Consider the following 24,378-nt stretch of genomic DNA (forward strand, 5'->3'; position numbering starts at 1 on the left):
TTTTTACCGGACATTCTATTTTTTTTTGGTGAAGACCGGACATTCTATACTCTTTAGCAATAAACATTTTTTATACTTTGTCAATCCATGCAAAGATTATTATCTTTAATACGAGTACAAAGTAAATTTTTCTTAAGAAGCTAAGAAATTGATTTCTATGAATTAAGCTATAATTGATTTGTTTCATATTTGAAAATACAGTACATATTTTGTTTTGTATGTTTGAAAATTTGAACTTTGATATCAAATGTGAAAATAAAGGAATTAATTGTTCTTGAAGAATATGGTTCTAAAATGTTTGTTATAATAATATGGCAAGGATAATATAATGATCACAATACCTTGTTCCATCTAATCCAATTGATAAAGGGACGTGCATGCATGGAGCACATCAACTCATCTCAATAATTTAGTCCATAATTGCTTCTCATTCCAATTATCTTGAAGGGGCATGTAAAATGATCTCATTATTATAAGATATTTTGTAATAATGTTTATTATAATCTTATTATGTATCCAAATTTAAAAGTTAAAAAATAAACTATTGTGAATTTCTCAAAATATATAGGTATATAAATCTTCCTAAAATCTTAAAATTAAAATAACTCGTAAAAAATATACCTCAATTTGGAAGATTGAGAAAATGAGGATGGGAAGACATATGTTCACCATTATTATAAATAAAAAAATAATAATAGTAATAAATAAGTAAAAAATGGAAAATCGTGTTTGATTCTAATTTCGAGTGGTAGAGAAGTAAGCACAGGAAAATATGCTAAAAAACCGCCTAAATCTTGATTTAAAAATGTCATCTGTTCACTTTTGTTTATTTCTGTACAATTAACTGGATTGAAGTACACTTGTTTACATGACAATGTAACTATGTAGAAGATTCTACTGTCAAAACTCAAAATCTAAAATAGAGAGTCAAAATTTGTTGGTTATACTTTACAATAGTTAAATTGAATAAGTGGGACATGCAATATTCGTGATAGGGAAGACATTTAAGATGGATCCAATGATAAATTGCATGCAACAGTAAGATTAAATGAAGTGAGATTAAATGAAGGTCCAAAATTGAATTACTCCATGCTTGTTTAGAACACAGTTCTCTTCTTAGTCACATGAATCAACCAGATGCATTAAACCCAGGTGAGTGAGAAGTGATGAGAAGACTTGTATCTTTAACGGGGCGTTTGTTTAGGAGATGAGAATTACGGATTTATGGGGATTGAATGATTAAAGGGTGGGATAGGTATGGATCGAGATTTGGTAGGTGAGAATTTTAATACTTTGTATAATTTTCAATCAATATAAAAATTGTTGAGATTATCCTATATTTTAGAGTAAAAAAATTACATAGAACATTCACAAACATATAATCTTAGTTTTAGTTATCCTCCTACAAATGGAAATTGTTGAAATTTTGTTTATGTAATTGTGATACACTTCTCATCGCCTATATATAGGTTGATGCACGTTATCACCAACACAAATCATTGGATCAATTCTCTTCTTTTGCAAGTCATTGAGTCCAATTAAGTGAGATTGCAATGTCTTCCCCTTTGAGGAGGAAGTAATTGAGAAAATGAGAAATGCTTTTGTCATGTACTCCGTACTACAAATGTTAGGGATCAAATCTATAATCTCAAGGTTATAAGGTGAAACTCCTACCAATCAGCTAATTGTTTAGATATGGTACTAATAACGAAAGCAAATCATACAAGATCGAGGGACCCGAAGACCATAACCCTGTTGAAGTGGGTGACATATCATATCATGATTAAGTTAAGGAATAAGAAGGATTTCATAAAGCCATAGATTGAGTAGAAAGGACCTACCAAGAGAAAAGATGCGAAAAAGGTGAGGTTAATTGAGCCATTGAGGTCCACTTTTGCTGTTGCTGGATAGCATCATAGCAATGATACCTGAACCGTCTCTCTCGTTAATTTTATTTAATTTTTATTAATTTTTTTTTTCATTCTAAAAGTAATTTTATTTTGGCAAAAAATAGATACAGGTAATTAGCTAATAGTGTACTGAACAACTTTTGGTTATGGTCCACCCCATTCATCTTTCACTAATTTTAGCCTATGATAACTACACCACCAAATGGTGGTCCTGCGGTAAGACAGGTAACTAAATCTTTATAGCTTTACTTACATTAGGTCATTAATTGAAATATACTTCTTCCATTATAATTAAAATGTGTTAATCACTTTAATAAAGATATATCATTCGAACAATATAAAATTAAACTTTAACCAATAAACTCTAGTTGCATGTGATAAGGATCTTGATCATGATTAACCTAAGAAAGAATTACAACTGAAATTAAGTTTTTTAATGACATATTATGATTAGGGTTCTCAACACACACATTATCAGATACAGTCTAGAAGTCGCATTTTATAGAATCGTAGTTTTACAGTGTATGCATTCTAAAAAAAAATTCCTTATAATCCTAGCCTGTGTGAGGAGGGTCTCTTTGTATTTTCACTAAATCATAATTCTTATAAAAAAAAAATTTAAAATTTTTTTAAAATTTTTTTTTAAAAAAAAATGGTAAGTATTGATTCAACAGATATACAGACAACAATTAAGATCATTGATTTTGTATTTTCTAATACGAATTACTAACAATTTTTCCAAAAATGAAAGACCAAAAAAGAAAAAGAAAAAGAAAAAGTTAAGATTAGACAGTTCTCAATGAGTTAGCTACCAAGTCTCACATTATGGTCCAGTCATACTGCTATTGATTGAAAGTTTTGCAACAACTGACCAGCATCTGCATGGCATATGGCGTTGCCTTAAAATTCAACATGCAAAAGATTGATCCAACTTACAGGTTAGTTGTTTGGTTCATTAAAGTCAACTTTTTACAAAAGATGTAAATCTATCGAAATTATAATTATTATGTTTCGGAAAAATTGACTACACAAATAGTAATTGTTAATGTACATATTAACCACATATAGTAGTAACATGACTTTTTAAAATATCTTTTAGGATGGAACTTTAACTTACAGTTTGCATAGAAGTTCATTAAAATTTGAAAAAATCAACCACCCAAAGTTATAAAACTTCATTTAACTATTCATAGTTCATGTATACTTGCATACTGCTTGTTAATTCCTACTTCTGTAATTTAATTGGCAAAATATGAGAAACACGTAACGGCGATCCAGCCAGCCATGAAACCATCCCATACAGTCACACAATCACACTAATAACACAGAGTTATAGCACCCAAAAGATTCAGCAATTGAATGACCTAAGAATTCCCAATCAATACAGACAACATTATCAGAAGAAAACCAATTAATGCATAAGGCCACCTACAGAAATAAATCAGCTTCAGAACCAATTAGCTTTCTGTTAAACATTAATGAATTCAAAAACATATCAGTCAATACCACACACAATTCAGTACAAAAAGACAATTTGCATAAGACCTGTTATTGGGGAATTAAAAGGAGCCTTTCAAGCTTGATTACCTCCAAAGTGACAAATCCAGTCCTCCAATCATTGGAAAAACAATACTGAGATTTAAAGCTTCTCCTTCAAGAGCTTACCTCTGCTTCAAGAGCTTTTATGTCAAGCTTCTCCTTTTAATGAAAAAAAATCTTTTTCAGGTTTCCTGAACTTCAGCATGCCCTCAGGAATACAGCAATCTGATGATTCATGAGAGGACCGTAAAGCCTTCTGCGGAGCTGATAAGTGAATAAAGAGATGTAACTTACACCCCTGGAAGATGATGACCCCAAAGGAAGCAAAGTTAACAAGCTACAACACCATGACACAATAGACCAAACTAAACACGGCTATTTAGTATAGCTTACTTACCACTGGCACAATTTCAATAATCGAAATAAGATTCACAGCATCAGATTCTCAGCAGGATCATCATATTATAGAAGCCTCTTATCTAACCCAAGTTCGTCATTCTAGAGAATCAAATCAGTAAGTCATCAAACACACGTAGGGAAATTTCATATATCAAAACAAGGCTTAATAACATGTCCTATAAATTAAAATATGTACATGGTCATCTGCTGGAATCCAACTGCAATTTTTTTTAAAATTTTTTTTTATATTTAACAACACTAGAAAATAGACACCACCCTCTTAAGTTTAAAGTCAGACCTAAAAAATGCTCGTTATTGCGACATGCCAACATATTCAGCCTTCTGCCAAAGAGGAGAGAAAGTGCCTATGCTTGAAAAGAGAAGAGACTTTTCACTCTCTAGCCAATGCCAACACCAAATTTCAAGTCCCAACCCCATGGATATTCACTTGGACCTAATAATGGACTGTAAGTTGTGAAATGAGCTTTACTCACACGATTAATAACTGTAGGATGTTTTAGTTGTTTAGAAAAGCATACAAAAAGCTGAAATTATCAATCTCAGAACTAGGAATGCAGCTCAAAACTTATAGAATATCAAGGTGTCATGACCGCTGAAGTTCTTGTACAAACAATTGTTTTTGTTTTTAATTTATTAATAATGAATGATATGCTCTGTGTGATTACGAGGCAATGAAATTTTTTACATGAAGAAATGGTGGCTTTTCCAAACTCACCTATCGACAAATATTCCAGAACTTTTCTTAAGGAACCAGTTACTTCCACCCTGGTGGTCTCCTAAAGAAAGGGAAGTCTTTCATGGAAAAGCTTTTGAGCTCGGGTTCCTCATAACAAACTTGGTCGAAAAACCCTTGCTGCTCTGTAAGCTTATCTCCTCTGCTTTCACTCCCCAATTTCCACATTTTCAATCATATCAGCATCTGGTACCAACAATGATTAAAATTATTTTTTTTTGCTATTTTTCTTTTTCATGTTCATCGCTATCATCATCTTTCCTTCTATGCTTATCCCTGTCATTATCGATCTCCCTACCTTTCTTCCACCCCCAAAACCCTCTCTTATTCTTTGTTTTTTTTCAAAACTTGTTCCAAACCGGCCAGCATCCATGAAACAACCAATATTCAACCTAAATTAAGAATAAAAAAGGGTTAGCCATAAACACAAATGCTTCTTTATCTTCCAGAAAAAAAACTAACAGGAAAAAATGTAAACAGAACAACAAAAACATGCAATAGTTTCTAGATCTTGGCAGGACGAACATCAATCCAGCATTGATGTATTACTAAATCAACCAAGCAGTGCATGCACCAATTTAGATAGGCAACTACATGCTCTTGATCCTTGTCGAGATTTAGAAACAAAGACAGCTCCTAAGCATGTTCTAAAAATGTTCAACAGCTTCAACCAAAATATAAATAATCACCCCCGCCATTTCACTGTAGTCTGTGGCTAAAAAATATGGAGGAATAAGGATCTAAATTTTATGGCTCGGCTATAGCAAATCTGGGAATTTGAGCTAGGGGTAGCTCCAGCCAATCTGTTGATATACATCACACACAATAACCTATTTCAGACCCTTGAGAACTTTTGCTTCCAATTCAATAAATTAGTAAAAATGTGACTTCAGATTATTTCTGAAGTTACAAGACACTTTTTCAATTATGGTATAAATCTATTATGAGTAAAAGTTTAACATTCATACTCTAATACTATACGAGTACTTAAGGTCAGTAAACCAGAAGACCTCTCATCAACCATATCGATAATAGGCTTAATAGCACCATTTGATTCCAACACACGAACACACACAACAAGTCAAAAAAACCATACAAACTAACCAAAATAAGGTACAGCCTACAGGAATACTTATTTGTGTCTTTTGATATTGACACTTGCTAAATTGGTCCGCATTAGAGTCACAAGAAAATCCCATTCAGTACACAACATTGTCACAGCCCTGTCATAAATTATTCCCAAATTTTAAGAAACCACTAACAGACCATTTGGTAAGTGGCCATAAATGATGGTAATGAAAATGACTTTGTATGTAAATTTGTAAGGAAATACAAGGATCATTCCCATGGAAATCCTAGTTCGCCCCGAAATTATCCATTTTTCTTTACAAATTTTCATTCCCACCCAATACCTCCTCTCAAGTGGTAATGGATGGTAATAAAAACACATGGAGAAAATACAAGCTAGACTGCTAGAGGATGAAATTACATTACCATGGGGATTACAATGTTAATTTCCTTCCTAAATTACACTCAAAATTCATTTCCATTACCACCATTTATAACGAGCTACAAAACAGGCCGTAAATACACACAAAAAGCTTCTTCTCAAGTTGACAGGAAACTCAAATTAACAAAACTTTAAGAAACAAAACAGGATGAGCTTTTAAAGCCTTAAAGCAATGCAAATTACTAATAGTCTGCGAGCCTAACATTGCAAATTCCTAGTACAGTATCATCAGTATGTACATCCATAAACCCAAAAATTTTGCAAATACCAGAAAAAGAATAACTACAATTCAAATATAAATTCGAAATCATACTCAAAATTATAGATTGAAATGACAGAACACAAAACAACAAGCAACTAAAACCCTAGATTACAAGCTTCAAATTAAAATTCAATGAGAGGAAATAAGATGAGAGAGAAATACCGGAACAATGCCGGCGAAGGTAACGCCGGGAGATGTCAAGTTGATCGGGAATCCTCGACACCGACTGTGAGAGGAGATAGATTGTGTTAACTGTTTTGACTGCAAATTTTAGGTTCGTTAAAAGGCTAAAACTTTAGCCCAAAAAAAAAAAAAAAAAAAAAAAAACAGATCTTAGGCTCGTTATCAATTGATGTTTAAAGGCCCAATTCACTAACTCGCCCACAAAACAAAAAATAAACGTAAGGTCTAATACTAGTAAAATTGTAATTTTTTTTTTTTTTTTTAAATGACATGATGGTATTTGATCCTTGGTCTAAGAGTTTATTCAAGTAGTCCTAAGTCCTAACCACATAATTGATTGTCTCGCTATAATTTAGTTGACATTTACATCAAACTTGAATATAATCATCTAGAGAAATAGATTTTGAACAACCTCCTAATCAAACAAAATTAGTCGGGTGAGAATCAAACACCTCTCATAGGGGTGGAAGGAGAGCCTCCAACCAACTAAGCTATCCTTGAACCGTTGTCTGAATGTATTATACATAATTATATAAGTTAGTGTCATATTATTTCCACATTAACATATTTACAGCCTAACTAAATTTTATCGATTAATACTACGTTTTATACTTGTTTACTTGCAACATGTTCTTATTTGAGGTGTCCCAATATACTTGCTTATTCTTTATTTTTTTTCCCTTGAGTTGTGTCTCACACCCACTTGACATTTTATTTTTACTCTATACTTGATGGAATAATGTGCAAATAAATATGTATGGAGTATTCCGAATAAGACACGTAAATTGAAACAAAGAGAGTACAAAATAGATAAAGGAGTAGATACACTAATTTGGATATTCGAGGATACTCATGCGGCTGATGTCCAATTGCCCAAATTCATGAACGCATGGTTGAATGTGGCCCTAGAAAAATGTGCATAGTAAAAGGACATACCTTTTATATTGATGCGGCGATGTTGATTAACATCTTTTATAGTGGTCGTCCTCTATTTCTTTAGTCACCAATTTGTCAGGCATAATTTTTATCAACTTAAAAATATAAATGTCAGGCATACCTCAAAACCTTTAAATTTTTTCCCATGTGATGAGTATGTAACCAAGTACTTCTTGTTTATTTTTTCAATATTTTGTGATCTTCCAAATCTGATCTTAATGCAAATGTATGTGCTTATGATTTGCCCTTGCGTTGTCTGCAATAGTTCTATGCAAAAAACTATAAACAATATAGACATGTACATGGAATATACTAGTAGTACTACTATTATTAGCATTTAGCAATCATATTCTGCACAATGCTAATGCAATATTCCTCTGTGCTCCAAATCTGTGACTAGAATGTTGTACATAGTTTAACATGAAAAATATGGTGTATGTATTGTATAATTTATTCAAGAATATATTTATCCCCTTGTCTTATGATGATCCATATATTCATACCCCATAAATTAAAGTAAAATAATTAATAAAAAAAAAAGTTGCTCATTTAATGTTTTCTTTAAAAATGGTTTGTATGTTAGATCTTGCTTTTATACAATCTTATTAGCTTTCACAATCGCTTCTTACAAAAAGTTGATTGTCATTTTCTCTCCCGTATTAATTTAAGCTAGGATCAAACTTGCTTCATGTCGCTCATTTGAGAAATTTTTTTTTTTTTTTCTTTTCTCAAGCGGATCACTTTTTCCTTACCTGAAATCCCCCCAAAAAAATTATTTTTGATGAATTATCAATTTTTATTATTACTTATTAGGATATCACACACTCTCTTATAAGTATTCAAATTGTAAAGGAAACTTTATTTACATTTGGATTTTGGATTTAAAAGGAAGTATGAAAATTGAGATTTTTTTTCACTTGTACTCACTATTTCATTTTTCCACATGTGGATGATTTGAATGAGAGCAAATTATTGAAATAGATAAGAATTGGGCCCTAGTATGTAGAAAAATAGTGCAGCAACGAACTTAAATCTGTCAAATAATAGACAAATAGATGATGCAAAAATTATGAATAGCAATAAATGTGTGTTCACACAAGTGAATATAAAAGTTAGTTTAATTTGTTAATTAGAAGGCCGCAAACTAACTACTCTTAGTCAATATTAAACCTAGCTAATTGTCTCAATGATCGAGTATCCATTTATCCTACACGATTTAATGTTTAGTCCACAAGAGTATGATACAAAAAGAAATTCTCCCTTCAAAGTCATTATATTCTCTCATAAGTTTGCTTGTGAGACTCGTACAGTACATAGGGCATGTTCTCTTTAGCTCAAGTTCAGTTCAATTCCTAATTTCCTTCTCTAAAAAAATATTCAGTTCAGTTCAGATCAGTTTATCAGAACATGCCCATACACCCACACAAGTGAGTACACGAGATTAAATTTATCATTCACCTTACAATACAATTTCAAACTTGATTAATAATGATTATTCCCTCGATTTTATAATCCAAAACATTGATAATGTACTATTCATGTTTGAATCTTTTAATAAAATATGAAGTACAATGATACATATAAAAGATGTAAAAGCTTTATTGTTGTATTCTATTTAGAAAGTGCAGACGAATCCATAGGAAAACGCATGTAGAAGTATATAATATAAGGTGTTGAAGTACTAATGAGAGTGGCAATCATGATAATTAGCGTGCTTCTTTATATCCAGACATCACTAATCTAGTAATCTATTTATGCATTGACTTTATGCCATTTGTAACTAACATGTTCTTATTCTTCAATTTGGCCGAACAAACAACAACAAACTAAAGGAGGGAAAAGGGTGAACCTAACAATTTTAAAAACCTACAATCCCTGTCCAAAAATCTGATACTCCTGCTTTTTAAACGATATAAAATGATATCACTCAGTCTTATTAAATTATAATAGGGTCCAATTTACTATGATGAAAACATACTATTATTACATACATCTTATGTTACAATAACTTCTTCTGAGCATCAATATAATAATAAGCTAGCCGTATTTTTGTTTCATGTACTAATAGCTTCGACTGTAAATTCTAGTACGTAATACTTTTATGAATGAAGTTCGTTGATACATGTATTATTTGTACTCGTTCGTTTATTTTACTCTAGTTTGAGTTGCATATATACATGTTATTTGATATACTATCATATATCATGCTAGGATCTAATTTTTGTTATTTTTTTTCTTACTTATGAAGTGTAACAATACCTTATGTCCTTATATATCAAAAACCCTAGTCTCCTCTCTCTTCTCTCTCCTAAACTTTAGCCTCTATTGTCAATTTTGAAGGGACTTCCATCGGATTTCACCGGTGGAAAGCCCCAATCTTTATTTTCTTTTAAGTTTTTTGTTTCTTAGGTTATAATAATGTCTCCCTCGAAAGAAAGGGTTTATCTCCTTCGAAAGACAAGGTTTTTTCGATCTCCTTCGAAAGACAAGGTTTTTTGAACTTCTTCGAAAGACAAGGTTTTTCGAACTCCTTCGAAAGACAAGGTTTTATTTGCGCTTAATTTGGTCTCTGGTTGTGCGGGGCTACTATTGATTATGGCTCGGATTCGTGTTACGGAATCAACACAAGAATTTACTTTCTCACAAAATTGCGAAGCGGCGACGGATCCACTCAAAAAGTTGTATGAGACAACGAACCGAGAATGTGCCGAATTGTTATATTTATGTATTTGGATTCTTAGCCCTTCCCCGATTAATTCTTGTTTGATTTTGTTAAATTCGTTTTCATTATCGTTAATTGTCAATTGTAGATGCCGTATGGCTATTATTAATGAAATTTAATGTCTTTTAGGACTTTTTTCAAAAAAAAAATACCTTATGTCCTTATGCAGCTCTCAATAATTTTTTTTCAAAAAAAATCGGGAGATAATTATAGTTTTAGTTGAATAAATAGTCAAAATAATCATGCATCACGTGGGATTGATGATAGTTTTTATCAACATCGAGAGAGATAATAAATCTATATATCTATTTGTATGTCATTTACCAGAGTATATTCTTTCTTTATCCTTGATTAACCCTAGTCTAATTTCCCCCCAAATGTTCCATCTCCATCCATTTCACTTTTACATTTCGAAACAATTAGCATTATAGGTTTCACTTCCAAAATTTTCATTATTCATCCTTCAGTAATAGTTTTGCGATAAAATAAACATTTTTAAGAAAAAAAAATTCAATGATCAACTAAATGTTCCTTCAATTCGTGAGTTTAAGGATTCAAGCCTTATATTTAATTATTTATATTCATAATGTGATAACTGATAACAATAGGCCTAATAGCACTCTAATCAATCAATTAGCCTCAAATTAAATTTGACTAATACTAACAAATATATTCCCTGCCATGTGATCTGAAAGAATATCCTCCTAATCTCCTACATTGCACGCCACCCTAACTTTTTATTTTTATGGTTTAAAAAAAAAAAAAAAAAAATTACAGAAGGAAGTAGGGAAGCATGTTTGTATGATTGTATGTATCTCAGCAATTATCAAAAAAAAAAAAAAAAAAAAAAGTCAATCCAATAATCCATATTTGTTTGTAAAAATTACGAACAGCTCAAAAAGTCAAATGAACTTTTACTTTATTAGTTTCACCCTTATGCACTCAAACTAATGTAACCGAAAAAAGATTAAAAAGAAAAATAAAGATATTAGATACATGGGAAAAAGAAGAAAACTTATGAATAAACATGTATGATGTTGAAGTGTAAAGGAACATGAATAATGTGATTACTACACCCTTGTTTCTCAAGCAACATCTATACACATGATTCATGTATATTTCCCAGATCTACCCTTTTTTACCCCATCTCCACCTACACGGTGTTTAACGGCCCGGGTTTCGACTACGGCCATCGGATAAAAAACCCGATCAACGGCCGCGATTACAAACTCTAAAAATTAAAAGAATTTAAACAAATTTAACAACAATAATAATAATGCGGAATTATTGAATTAATAAAATGGTACGAATTACTAGATAAATCATGGTATTAGTTTAGACAAGGGCTAATATTAAAACTATACGATGATCATTAGATCATAAAATACATGATTTTAGAATAAAAACTAGTGGAAATAACATGATAAATAAGAAAAGAAAAAAAAAAAAGGGTTAATAATGTTGATCACCTAAGAGACATAAGAGGGGAAGAGGTGTAATTAGAGTTGTTGACTTTATTGATATTTGCAGCCGGATCATTACTATTTGTACTCTCTTTAACAACGACTGGAAATAGCAATTCAATATCAGCAGTAGAAACCTGAAAGAGAGTCCGACGAGAAGGACGACGTCGTTTCATGAGTTGCGCCTTAGGTTTCTTTGGTGCAGGTGGTGGGTGTCGTATATCCACCGCAATACGGTGTTCTTTCTTCGTCGGCGTCTTGTAACCCTCATCATCACCGTCGATTTCAATCATCACTTCTTCATCGAACGGTTCTCCTTTGTTGGTGATAACATTCTCTAATTTACATAAATGCCCTTGTTGATGAATTTCTTCTTTTTCTTTGTCTTGTTGTTTATGATCTGAATTTCCCATGATTTGGTATGTATTTTCTTCGAAATTATTTTTTAATAAAAAAAAAATAATGGAATTGATGAATTGTTTAAGTGGAAGAAGGGAGGAGAGAGAAAGAGGGGGATTTGGTATTCATAGTACCCACTTTGGCGAAGGATCCGATGCAAACGACATGACTTTATAATCAACAAAAACACATTCGAATTCGCTCTGTTTTTTTTTTGGGGATTTTCTCTCTCTTCTTATTTTCGCCTGAAACAGGGTTTTTGTAGGAGAGATAAAAAAAATAAAAAAGAGGAGAGAGAAAGAGGAGGTTGGGTTTATTTTGGAGGTTGAAGGGGAATATAACAAGTCACAATCGCTTTAAGTTCTAAGCTAACGTTTCTTTTCTACGCACTTTGAGGTATCAATACACGTGGTTTTCTACACTAATTTAATCTTCTCAGTTTTATTTCAAACTTAATGAGTGAAATTATGAAATTACTGCAATGTTACTATGTAATTATGAAATTAATTTTTGTTATCGTTCTTGTTTGGGTATTGTTGTGGATAAAGATTCTGTTATCTGTTTTTTGTTCATTTTTGGTCAGGTGTTTATTGCTAGGCTTGGAAGATCATCATAATATTCCCAAATCCCTATTTTCTACCTTTTTTACGGAATATGTGAAAGAAAGATATACTCGGTGATTATAGCCACAAATCAAGATGCGGGTGTGAGTCACTATCAATTAAGCATCTACACTAGCGTAAGACAGACAAGCTAATAACATTTAACTTTATTTTTATACATACATGATTAAGGTGTTAAGGATGTTACGTGCAAAACACTACAAGGTATTTGAAATTAAATAGGATTGGTCACATTGGTGTATAGTATTAAAATACTAATGAATTATTTAAGTATATCACCAAGAATTCAATGGTTAAATCAAAAGTTTTTTGAAATTAATGAATACACCAACTATAGTTTGTAATCACCTAATTAAGACTCTAAGAGTGTATATCAATCAATTTTTGAAAATTTGGAATTATAAGGAATAAGACTATAAAAGGAAGCCGGTGGAGAGGAAGGAGATGAAATTTGCTATTGGCTATTGTAAATTTGTAAGGTTTGCCGGCCTATAACATGACATCAATAATAATTTTGTATCTTTTGACGTGTAGTGATTTTTTTAGCAAATACAAATTTATTTGTTCAACCCCCGTTATGATTAGGTTTATAATACATCATGATTCATGAAGTAATAAGCACTTTCATTAGTTTTGACGGGGTGAATGATTTTAAAAGTCAAAGATTCAATTTAGAAGAAATGTATAATAATCACCTAATATGTGTTAAAAATACTCGATTTGAGGTTTGGTGGTTAAAGACTAAGCCACTATGCAATGTATTGATGGAATTTACATCTCAATCATATGTTCAAATGGGAAGGATCGTTATGTATAATAATAATAATTATATATAAGTCTTCCAATCCTTTCATAGTTTATTATTGAATTCTAATAACATAAAATTATCACCATCTATACAATTATCTTTAAAATAATACTTTTCCTATCATTTTATATCATTTTTTTTTCAAATAATGATTTACATGATACGACGTGATAAATTCTTGATTATCCAAGATAACGTTTATCAGCTTGCTAAGGTATATAAGTCATTTGATATTCGATCTTTAAAGGTGATAGACAAAGTATATTTTATCATAAATTTGTATAAATTATTAAATCAAGTTATATTGTGTATATTACACATTGGATTAATAATACATATCTTTTTCATTCTTATCATATCTTTATTTGAGATAATTAAATAACTTTACGTGACTTATTACAATAAATCAGCCCGTCTTGTGTGCAGCTGGCTACACGGTATGACCACTTATAACAGAACAAAGTAACCCCTATAACACTGACTGATTATCCTATAACACTGACGAAATATCTTTTAACACTGACCAACTAACCCTTATTACACTACCGAAATAACCCCTATGATGGATTACTTCATATTAGAATTTGTGTAAATCTATTATTTCAAGTGCTAATGTTATTAAGGTTGAGAAAATAAAAAAATATCTTACCAAAAAAAAAAAAAAAAAGAAGCTAAAAGGCTAATAAAAACGTATGAATGAATTAAATGGCACGCACAATTTACCCGGGTAAATGTAAGTACATAGCCTAGGATTCCCGCGTAAATAACGGTAAGAGAGAAGGGTTGTTAAAAGGCATCTGGTAAAAGGCCATAAAAATAGAGTAGTTAACTAGAAATAGTAGCTGGAGAAAAAGGCCTAACTTTGGATGCTCTTACCTTGCAACATACTCCACTAATGAGAGTGCCATAATAATAGGAATAGGATCGGAGTAAATAAAATTGTAAAAACGTAAAAATACGAATACGAATACGAAAGAAAGGAAGTTTGACATTCACGCTAATATTATGAAAGCTGCTGGTTGCCTAAACTAGTTGAAAGTGAAGGGGGACCCAATTAGATTGCTTGGATTTCACCATCATAAAGGGTGTGCCAACAATTTTCGGCACCTTTTCCACTTTGGTCCCTCATCTTTTCCTCTTTTTCTTCTTTGCTCCCCCCCACAACTTTCTTCATTTTTCTATTCCACTTCCATCTCATTTCAGTTGAACAAATTTAATATTCACTCATCATCTATTTACTAGCTTGAGCACAACCTCATGTTCAGGTATAATCTGACCATATACAAGTTCAATATAATACGATTAATAATCTCATTATTACAAGAGTGATTAACTAATTATTGATACATAGAGTAGTCTGATCCAATCACTAGCTAGTCTTATATGTTAGTCAATTTTTTCTTTTGTCAATGAACTTCAGTAGTACCAACTCCCACGACCACAATGTGACCATGCCAAATTTAAACCTGATTTTCACTTTGGACTCATTATTTACCTATTTTTTTCTTCAATCTGACAATCTTATGGCACATTTAAAATAATTGATTGTATGCACTGTTAATCCATTATACAAAGAACAAATGTAGATTAATTAATGAATAAGTTTATTCAAATTCTTATTCATACATTTAAAAAAAAAAAAAACATAATGTATACCTCCTTTAACGTGTGCCACTTAATTTGGCTTAACTATTGAAAAATGTACGGTACTTGCATTTTTTAATGCCAATATTGTTTTGGATTATCTAACTAATTGGCGCTTAGAGTAGGTTGTGCCTCTCTTTGTTTTATTTACAAAAAAAAAAAAAAAAAACAAAAACAAAAAAAAAAAGAAGAAGAAGAAGAAGAATATAAAAAATATAGTAAACCTTAATTAATTATAAAACCTTATCTCAATTTAGATAATAAAAAGTCTACAATCAATCAATCATTCAAGGGGCTTAGCTTACATTATACAATTAAGTACATGATTACTTGATTAGTGATTAACATGCTTATCTATATCTATACTTATTATATATTAAAAAGCGTTCCTAAAACAGAATATATGCCACATGTCACCCTTTTAAGCTCTATACACGTGCCAAGTCATCAATATATGCCATGTGTCATGTATTTAAACACTATAAATATGTCATGTTACCTCCACAGTACAACAAGATCAGAATTACATTTGACATTTAAAAAATGCTTACAACATGACTTGAACTTGAGACCAATAAGTACTACGATACAAGTCTTACCACCTTAGCTAACCATATATTGTGTTAATTTATCCAACACAATTATAGTTAACTTGGATAAGATGATTAGTCCTTAATTGTACCATTTGTTACATATCATAGGATAATATAACAACTTATATTAAATTTTGTTACAAATATTGAATATGATTCTCCTAATACAAATCTTTATTCAAAATATTACATTTTGAAGATAATTATCAATACATTAAACAAAAATAATCAAACGTTAATTATAAACTAGTAACTCGGGGCATTGCCCGAGCCACACACTAGTTACTCTATGAAGAGCAAAGCAATATATTATTGGGCGTATGTTTCACATCACCCCGGAAATGGATCCTTGACCACGTTATGATTTATTATTTCTTTCTTATAACATGTTGTTATTCACTTATCATTATAATCAATTCAATGTACGTGATTGATTAATAATTTCCAATAATCCAATTCACAGTATTAATTTATTTGACATTGTACTTTCTCTATTATTTTCATGCATGTACATGAATAGATCACAAATGGCTTTTATGATCGATAGATAATCAAGAGAAATTATGAGCTTTGAGTTGTAGACTTGTAGTAAAGTATAAACCTAATTATTAGTCCAAAGCCTCAATACTTAAGCAAAGTATCTTCGACTGATTTGCAGTACAATATAAGCTTATCAAGCAAGCCTCTGACCTAATATGCACTAATATAGACTAGTAACATAATATATTGCCAAAAAGTAAATTTTGATTCTACTTGAAGAAACTGTAAAGTAGTTTGTACGAATTATCTATTCAAAACTACTAAGCTAGTGAAAAAAAAAACATACACAAAATTCAACTTGTATTGTTCTTATTTGTGAATGATCAACTAGCTAGATTAAATGGTTATTAAAGTTTTGAGGAATGGTACTCAAGATCCGAGATCAAATTTTGTCTACATCATTTGCACTTGTTTTCTCCCTAAATCAAAAATAAAAATATAATATGATCGATCATTCTTACTTAATTTATTTTAGCAACTCCTTCAACTAATTTATCCCTCTGGCCTAGTATTATTTACACCTTTCGACTCACTTTTTTTATTATTTATATCCACTTTTTACACTTTAATCACCCACCTTTTATTTCATCTCTCCTACATTACTTACATTTTATTTCTTACATTCAATCAAGCTGGTTCAGCTCAACTACGACCTCGATCTAATCCAAAATTTTCTAGTCCAATCTTGTTTAGACTTGCCATATTCACCAATAATATCTACACAAACTTTTAACTAAAACGGATGTTCAGTAAATTGCTGAACATCCGTTAAAAATTGACAATAAAAGGCGCAAAAGTTACACTAAAACGCACAAAAGTTACTTTGACATATATAAGAATTATTTATGCTTCATTGATAAATTTGACAAAAGTGATACTAAATTTGACAAAAGTGACACTAAATTTGACAAAATTAAACTCGATGTACAATAAATTACTGAAAACCGGGTGTATACAAAAGTGATTGTAATATCTAAGATAAAAAATTACATATTGCATGAGATAAAAGCACGACCAACCCTTGAACCTAGCCCTCGGACTTCACCTTATGTCATTAAATTTGTATTGATATGTATTTCAAATATTCATAATTTTTCAAAGGTTTATATCAATAAGTAAACGCGAATTAAAATTTTTTTGATTAAATTGATTTGGTTTAATCTGATATAATAATTAAATATAAGCTTAAATAAAAAAAAATAATAAAAAAAACTGAAATGAACATATATGGCCTCACTTTTTACAAACTTTTCTTAAAATATAAATAAAATATAAATTATACTAGTGTATAATATTGAGATAACCCTTTTTAATCTTAGGTTGGCAAGTTGATTGCCTTAATTATGGCCCATATAAAAGTAGGTTGTCAAAGATATGAAGCAAAACTGCTTTGCAACTAATATATATAATCAGCTGGTGACTTTTCTGGTGGTATCCTTCTTCATCGTGATTCTTTGAGGCTTTCGCTTCACATTTCTATGTATTCTGATCTGATTACGCCAAGAATCTGCTTTGTTTCTTGTTTCTTCCTTATATAACTCCAAACCTTTTGTCTTTCCCTCACATCTGCCACTTATTTGTAATTTCCTGAAAATACCGGATGCACCATGCGCATGGTGCACCCGCAAAGAACATTAGACATATTTTAAAGAACATGGGTAAAAAAAAAAAGAACATGCTAGTGTTTGAAAAAGAACATACCTGTGTTTGACAAAAGAACATGTTTGTGTTTGACAAGAACATGACATTACAAAGAACATAGAGTCTATACAAAAAGAACATGTTATTTTTCATGGTTACTCGGGTGGTTGAACGTGTTTGAAAAAGAACATAATATTTGACAAAAAAAAGAACATGCTTGCATTTGACAAAGATAGAGGTAATCATTGGGCGGGCCGGGCCAAAGTTAAAAAATCAGCTCACTTCTCGTGTCGGGACAAGTTTTGGGCCAAATTTTTTGTGCCCAAACCCACCCAAAATAGTCCGGCCATGCGGGCTTTTCGGGTCGAGTAAAAAAATCAACGAAAATGCATAAAAACGCATTCCCAAACCCGCTTAAAACATCAAATTTACGAGCCGGCTCCGACCTGATGTGGGGGCGAAAAAATTCTGCCCAAAACTCGTCCAAAATTGGGCCGGGCCGGTCTAACTTTGATCACCTCTAGCAAAAGAACATAAAGTCTTTACAAAAAGAACATGTTCTTTTTCCTGGTTACTCAATTTTTTTTTTTGTTTTTGTTTTTTTTTAATACATTAAAGAACATATTGTATAATGTAAAGAACATATATTTCAAACTCAAAGAACATATTCATCAAACTTAAAGAACATATTATGCTCGCGTTCTTTATAAATATCTATAATGTTCTTTTTTTTCCCTATGTTCTTTTAAATATACCATGCGCATGGTGCACCCGGGTGCACCAACCATACATTAGTAATTTCCATCCATGCGTTCATATTTCACTATATGCACTTTCTCCCTCAGAATTTAAAAGCAAGCTAAGTTCATAACACCAAATAGAAATTAAAGCAAAAAGACACAATATTAAATAGTAGAATGAAGCTCGAGTAGCTACATCCTGACACTCTATTGATTTGTATTCGTACAAATGCATGGGATATTAGAAATTGAAGAAATAATACAACATATTGTTGGTGATTTATATTTATCATGGGACTATATTCAAACAAATGTACTAGTAGTACTATTTTTGGCCTTTTGCTAATAGTAAACCCAAGTGTGCAAAATTATATACAAGCCATATATGTTTGGGCCTTCTCCATGGGGCTTGCTTTCCTTCCAGATAAATTTACCCAAATAGCCTTCATTTCAATTTCCTAAATTGCCCTTGGTACAAACCCTCCCAAATGGTCTGATCTTCAACTCCTTACTTGGGGTACATATATGAGATATATCAAGGATCAATAGGCCAATTTAATTTGTACAACCAACAAGTGCATAAATTAACGGAGGATGCATGCTATCCCAAATCCTTATAAATATTGAGTAGCTATAATATGAGTTCTTAAAATCTAAGGTATCAAAAACTTGGACAACTAGACTTTCTTTCTCTCGATTCGAGTGTCTCCCTACATCATTCGACTTGTGCATCAGATAAGAGTTTCTTGGAAACACTCTTGAGGCATTTACTCTGCTCAATTTGTTGGATCCGGTTCAACCATCTATGTAGACTATCCTACTCTCTCATTACATGATTTTCCACAAATCAATGATCCAAGTATAGCTTTAAATTTCAAATAATATGAAAACAAAGAGAGGCGAAGAGCCGAAGACATTATCTAAAGTAAGAAACATATACAAAGATCCTTGTAGTTCGACCTAATAATGAATCACATTTGAATGCAATAATGTAAATTTTGAATTTTCTCATGTTATCTTTGTTTATTAATATTGTACCATTACAACTGTTATTACAATTGATTATTTATTTATCCGATCCTTTTCCTTCTCTATATTTGAACCTACCTAGTCTTATGACTCATGCACCTTATAATTCGCAGTTGTATAATCAAATGAAACGTGTCTCTAGTGAGTTGTATTTTAAAATATGGAGTGCTAAATAGACTTACTAGAGTAGATGTATACATACATTCTTCTACCCCTTGCTTCAATCCCCCATCCTCTCTTAGGTTTACTTTCTTTGTCCTTCCTTCAACTTATATTGATACAACCCGTGCATTTCACATATCATAAAACAAGTTCCTTAGACAAAAAAAAAAAAAAAAAAAAAAAAAAAAAAAAAAAAAAAAAAAAACTTATGAATTTCCCATTTAAAATTTAAATAATCATTCTTGGATCAACCTTGTCCTCTATTGGGTCACAAAAGTACCAACAATCCATAAATTCAGAATTATAATAAGTTGTCCAAGTTATAAGCCCATATCCAAAAAAATAAAAAATAACGACCCAAATAAATAAGATTGGGCCCCTTTTAATAAAAATTAAAAAACCATCTTCCTTGGTTGTTCCCTGATAATGGGGACCCATGATGCGTGAGCGTGACAACGTGCAGGTGAGACAGCTGCGGTGTTAATGAGTGGTGAAATGAAAGAAGAGAGAGAAACACAAAGTTGAAGGAGCGCTTCTTTTGGTGTTGAACCTCCAAATTAAACCATTACTAACATTCCGGTTTTTTTTTTTAATTTTTAATTCAAGAAGTGGACAACCACGATTTTTAAAAACACACAATCTCTCCCTATTTTTGTAACCCTCCTTCTCTTCCCTCCTTCCTCTTCCAATTCTCATTTCACTCTTCTTTCATTCCAATTCCGCCTTCTCTCTCCTCTTCATTCGCCTAAGGTACCTGCATTTCTTCATTTTCATTGATTTTGTTTTTGAATTGTGAGTTTAATTTTGTTTTCATTTTTGATATGATTATTGATTGATGTCTGATGATCGAGGAATTATGATGATTTTCGTTGCTTTTCTAAGGTCGATTATTGAAATGGATGCTCTGAAATTATGTTTGATCGTATAAATTACTGCTTCGATCTGGTGTAATTCACTGCATACGTAAACTCAGGATGATCAGCCATGATCGTGTTTTTGATCGTCGTAATTTGAATTTTTTTTGCTGTCAATTTGATTAATTCGGCATGTTGTTGTCATGATTTGTGCTTTGGTAAATGCTAGTATATGTTCGTAATGGTGACAAAATGTCGTGTTTGGGAGACTTATTGCCATAATTATAATTTGTGATTTGTCTTATTCGTCCAACATATGACACATTGAGACTCTAATCACTGAGATGAATTTGTGTGTTAGTTTTTGGCGTGTTCTTGCAATGGCACCCGGATTTGATAATGAGATTATATCAATTTTAGCAAAATGTCCTCTGAATACGTGTATTTGAGTTTTTTTTTTTTTTTTTTTAATTTTTAATTTTTAATTTTTTTTTTTTTTTTTGAGGAAATTGAGATTGTTTTTATATTAGGCACAATTGTTTTATAAAACTAGTTAATAAACAATGGAATTTACTAATAATGGTTTACTAATCACATGGTTTGATGTCAAGGAAGCTTGTAGTAGTAGTAAGATTGAAGCAAAAGTTTGATGTGCAATGAGAGCATTGACCGAAATAATTTTATCCTTTAATCAACTTGTAATTGGATAATTCCGATGCTTACCGTGAACATCTTATGATGTCATTGCATTTAACATCAGATGACCATATTGCAATGGTGTATAATGTGTGGGTCAAGAAAAATCTAATAAGTTTGATGGAATCATCAAATCAAACTAGTCAAAATTTCACGTGTATTGACTATCTCCAAACACATGAAATCCTGAATGTGGATGTGATTAGCTACAACAGTACAACTACAATGATGCAATGTGATTGGATGGAATTATATGCAAGTGCACTGATCTTATGACGACCTTGTGTTAGCTAAGACGTCGCCATCAATATAACTGCATAGATCTTATGGTAGCACTTTGGTTAGCTAGGATGTCAACTTATGGATGCCTTTTTTTAAAGTTTAAATCTGCTTGTTGCATTGAGTGGTGAAAAAGCTATATATGTTGTTGATCCTTTAAATTATGTTTTCGAGTTGATTCCATGTATTAAATGGTCTCTTACTCTTGCTCAGTTCTTTTCTCTTGCTATTTGTTCCCTACTTCCCTTAACTGGTTGCCATTTGGTGTGTGTTCTAAGGTTTGAGGTCTTTTGTTGCAGTTTAGCTGTATAAAATGGCTGATGTAGAGGATGTTCAACCACTTGTGTGCGACAATGGAACTGGAATGGTTAAGGTACATTACAAGCTTCTTTTAGTAGAGAATTTCTGTTATTTAAATTAGTGGTTTTTACGAAATGAAGTAATGCTGTGGTCTATGTGGACTGTTGTGCTGCCTGCCACCATATCGACTAACTTAAGTTTTTTGCAAATATCAAAATTTAGGCTGGATTTGCCGGAGATGATGCTCCGAGGGCTGTCTTTCCTAGTATTGTGGGCCGGCCCCGACACACTGGTGTCATGGTTGGTATGGGCCAAAAAGATGCATATGTTGGAGATGAAGCCCAATCAAAGAGAGGTATCTTGACCCTGAAATACCCCATTGAGCATGGTATTGTCACCAACTGGGATGACATGGAAAAGATTTGGCATCATACCTTCTACAATGAGCTTAGAGTTGCTCCTGAGGAACACCCTGTGTTGCTTACAGAAGCACCTCTTAACCCAAAGGCCAATCGTGAAAAGATGACTCAAATTATGTTTGAAACTTTTAATGCTCCTGCCATGTATGTTGCCATCCAGGCTGTCCTCTCCCTATACGCTAGTGGTCGTACTACTGGTAAGTGAATTACAGATGATCTTGACTTTAAATTTAACGCTTGGTCATCTTGTTGATGCTTGAGAGGGTTGGGGGTATGAGTCACTTCTGCGTGCTATTATGAGTGATAACTGATGCTTAGCCTTTTAACGTTGATAAATTCAATGTCGGAAGACTGAAAATATGGCTGTCAAGATGTGTTCACATGCCCAAATAAACAGTGCTCTCTAGTTTTGACTTTTGAGACAATTGTTCTATAATGCTTATTTAGTAATGCATCCTTCAACCTGATATATGGTGTATAGAGATCATTTACGCAAATGCACCTCTGAAGTTTAACAAGGGTGTTATATAAATTTTCAGGTATTGTTTTGGACTCCGGTGATGGTGTCAGTCACACCGTTCCCATTTATGAGGGTTATGCCCTCCCACACGCTATCTTGCGTCTTGATTTGGCTGGACGTGATCTCACTGACCACCTCATGAAGATTCTAACTGAGAGAGGGTACTCTTTCACCACCTCTGCTGAGCGAGAAATTGTAAGGGATATAAAGGAGAAGCTGTCTTACATTGCTCTTGACTATGAGCAGGAGCTCGAGACTGCCAAGACTAGCTCTACAGTTGAGAAGAACTATGAATTGCCTGATGGGCAGGTTATCACCATTGGCGGTGAGCGTTTCAGATGCCCTGAAGTCCTCTTCCAGCCATCCATGATTGGTATGGAAGCTGCTGGTATTCACGAAACCACTTACAACTCCATCATGAAGTGTGATGTCGATATCAGGAAAGATCTGTATGGAAACATTGTTCTTAGTGGAGGAACCACAATGTTCCCCGGAATTGCTGATAGGATGAGCAAGGAGATCACTGCTTTGGCTCCAAGCAGCATGAAGATCAAGGTTGTTGCTCCACCTGAGAGGAAGTACAGTGTCTGGATTGGAGGGTCCATCTTAGCATCTCTCAGCACATTCCAACAGGTAATTGAAATGCTCAAAACAAGACTACTGCATTTTTTTCATTATAAAACTACTTGTTTGAACTTGTCAAGAATTGTTACTAGTTGTAAAATGAGCATGGTTCCATGAAACTTAATATATTAAGTGGAGTCATAAATATTGGCTTAGATTGTTGATATAGCATCAAGCAATGTGATGAATGGTTATGATCAACTGTTGTGTTTGATTCGTTTTACAGATGTGGATTGCGAAGGCAGAGTATGACGAATCTGGTCCATCAATTGTTCACCGCAAGTGCTTTTAAATTCTTTTCTGTTGGATTATAGAGTTGGAAGAAGTATTATCTTCCCATTGACGCAAGGAAATTACAGCTTGAAGATACATTTTTTGTATGACCGAGTTAATTTGAAGTTATCACATTCCCAAGTTATCGTCATTGTTGTTGAGACTTGGCCTTCAAAGCCCGGGCAGAGGAAGAACCAAAAAAAAAAAGTTAACAAATTTAATTTGTTCATTATTCTATTTTGTTTAGTTGATTTTCTTGTTGATTATAATCGAGAGTAATCTGTGATATATTAACAATTGTCATTTTTCTTAATACTTTAATTTCATTTTTTATTCATGCCAATTTTAATGTTGTATAGCTTTGATGGCCTTATCACATATGATTTTCTACTATGTATACGGAATAAATAGGTTGTTCATGATATTCACAACCAGGACAGGATAATGTAATAAACCATTAAAATGAAGTTCTGTATACTGAATAAATAGGTTGTTCATGATATTCACAACCAGGACAGGATAATGTAATAGACCATTAAAATGATTTAAATCAAGC

At 32.2% G+C, this 24,378-nt stretch overlaps 1 protein-coding gene across 1 annotated transcript; it reads left to right on the forward strand.

Annotated features, from left to right (window-relative positions):
* Window positions 1-20,359: 20,359 nt before the first annotated feature.
* Window positions 20,360-24,241, forward strand: LOC145618581 (actin-97-like). Its single transcript, XM_081673356.1, has 5 exons — window positions 20,360-20,607; window positions 21,986-22,059; window positions 22,209-22,602; window positions 22,945-23,558; window positions 23,776-24,241. Exons 2-5 carry the CDS (start codon window positions 22,000-22,002, stop codon window positions 23,839-23,841), a joined length of 1,134 nt encoding a protein of 377 aa, XP_081529482.1. The 5' UTR covers window positions 20,360-20,607; window positions 21,986-21,999; the 3' UTR covers window positions 23,842-24,241.
* The last annotated feature ends 137 nt before the right edge of the window (window positions 24,242-24,378 follow it).

This window comes from Chenopodium album, chromosome 26, assembly GCF_948465745.1.
Source record: "Chenopodium album chromosome 26, dcCheAlbu1.1, whole genome shotgun sequence".
Classification (NCBI taxonomy): Eukaryota; Viridiplantae; Streptophyta; class Magnoliopsida; order Caryophyllales; family Amaranthaceae; genus Chenopodium; species Chenopodium album.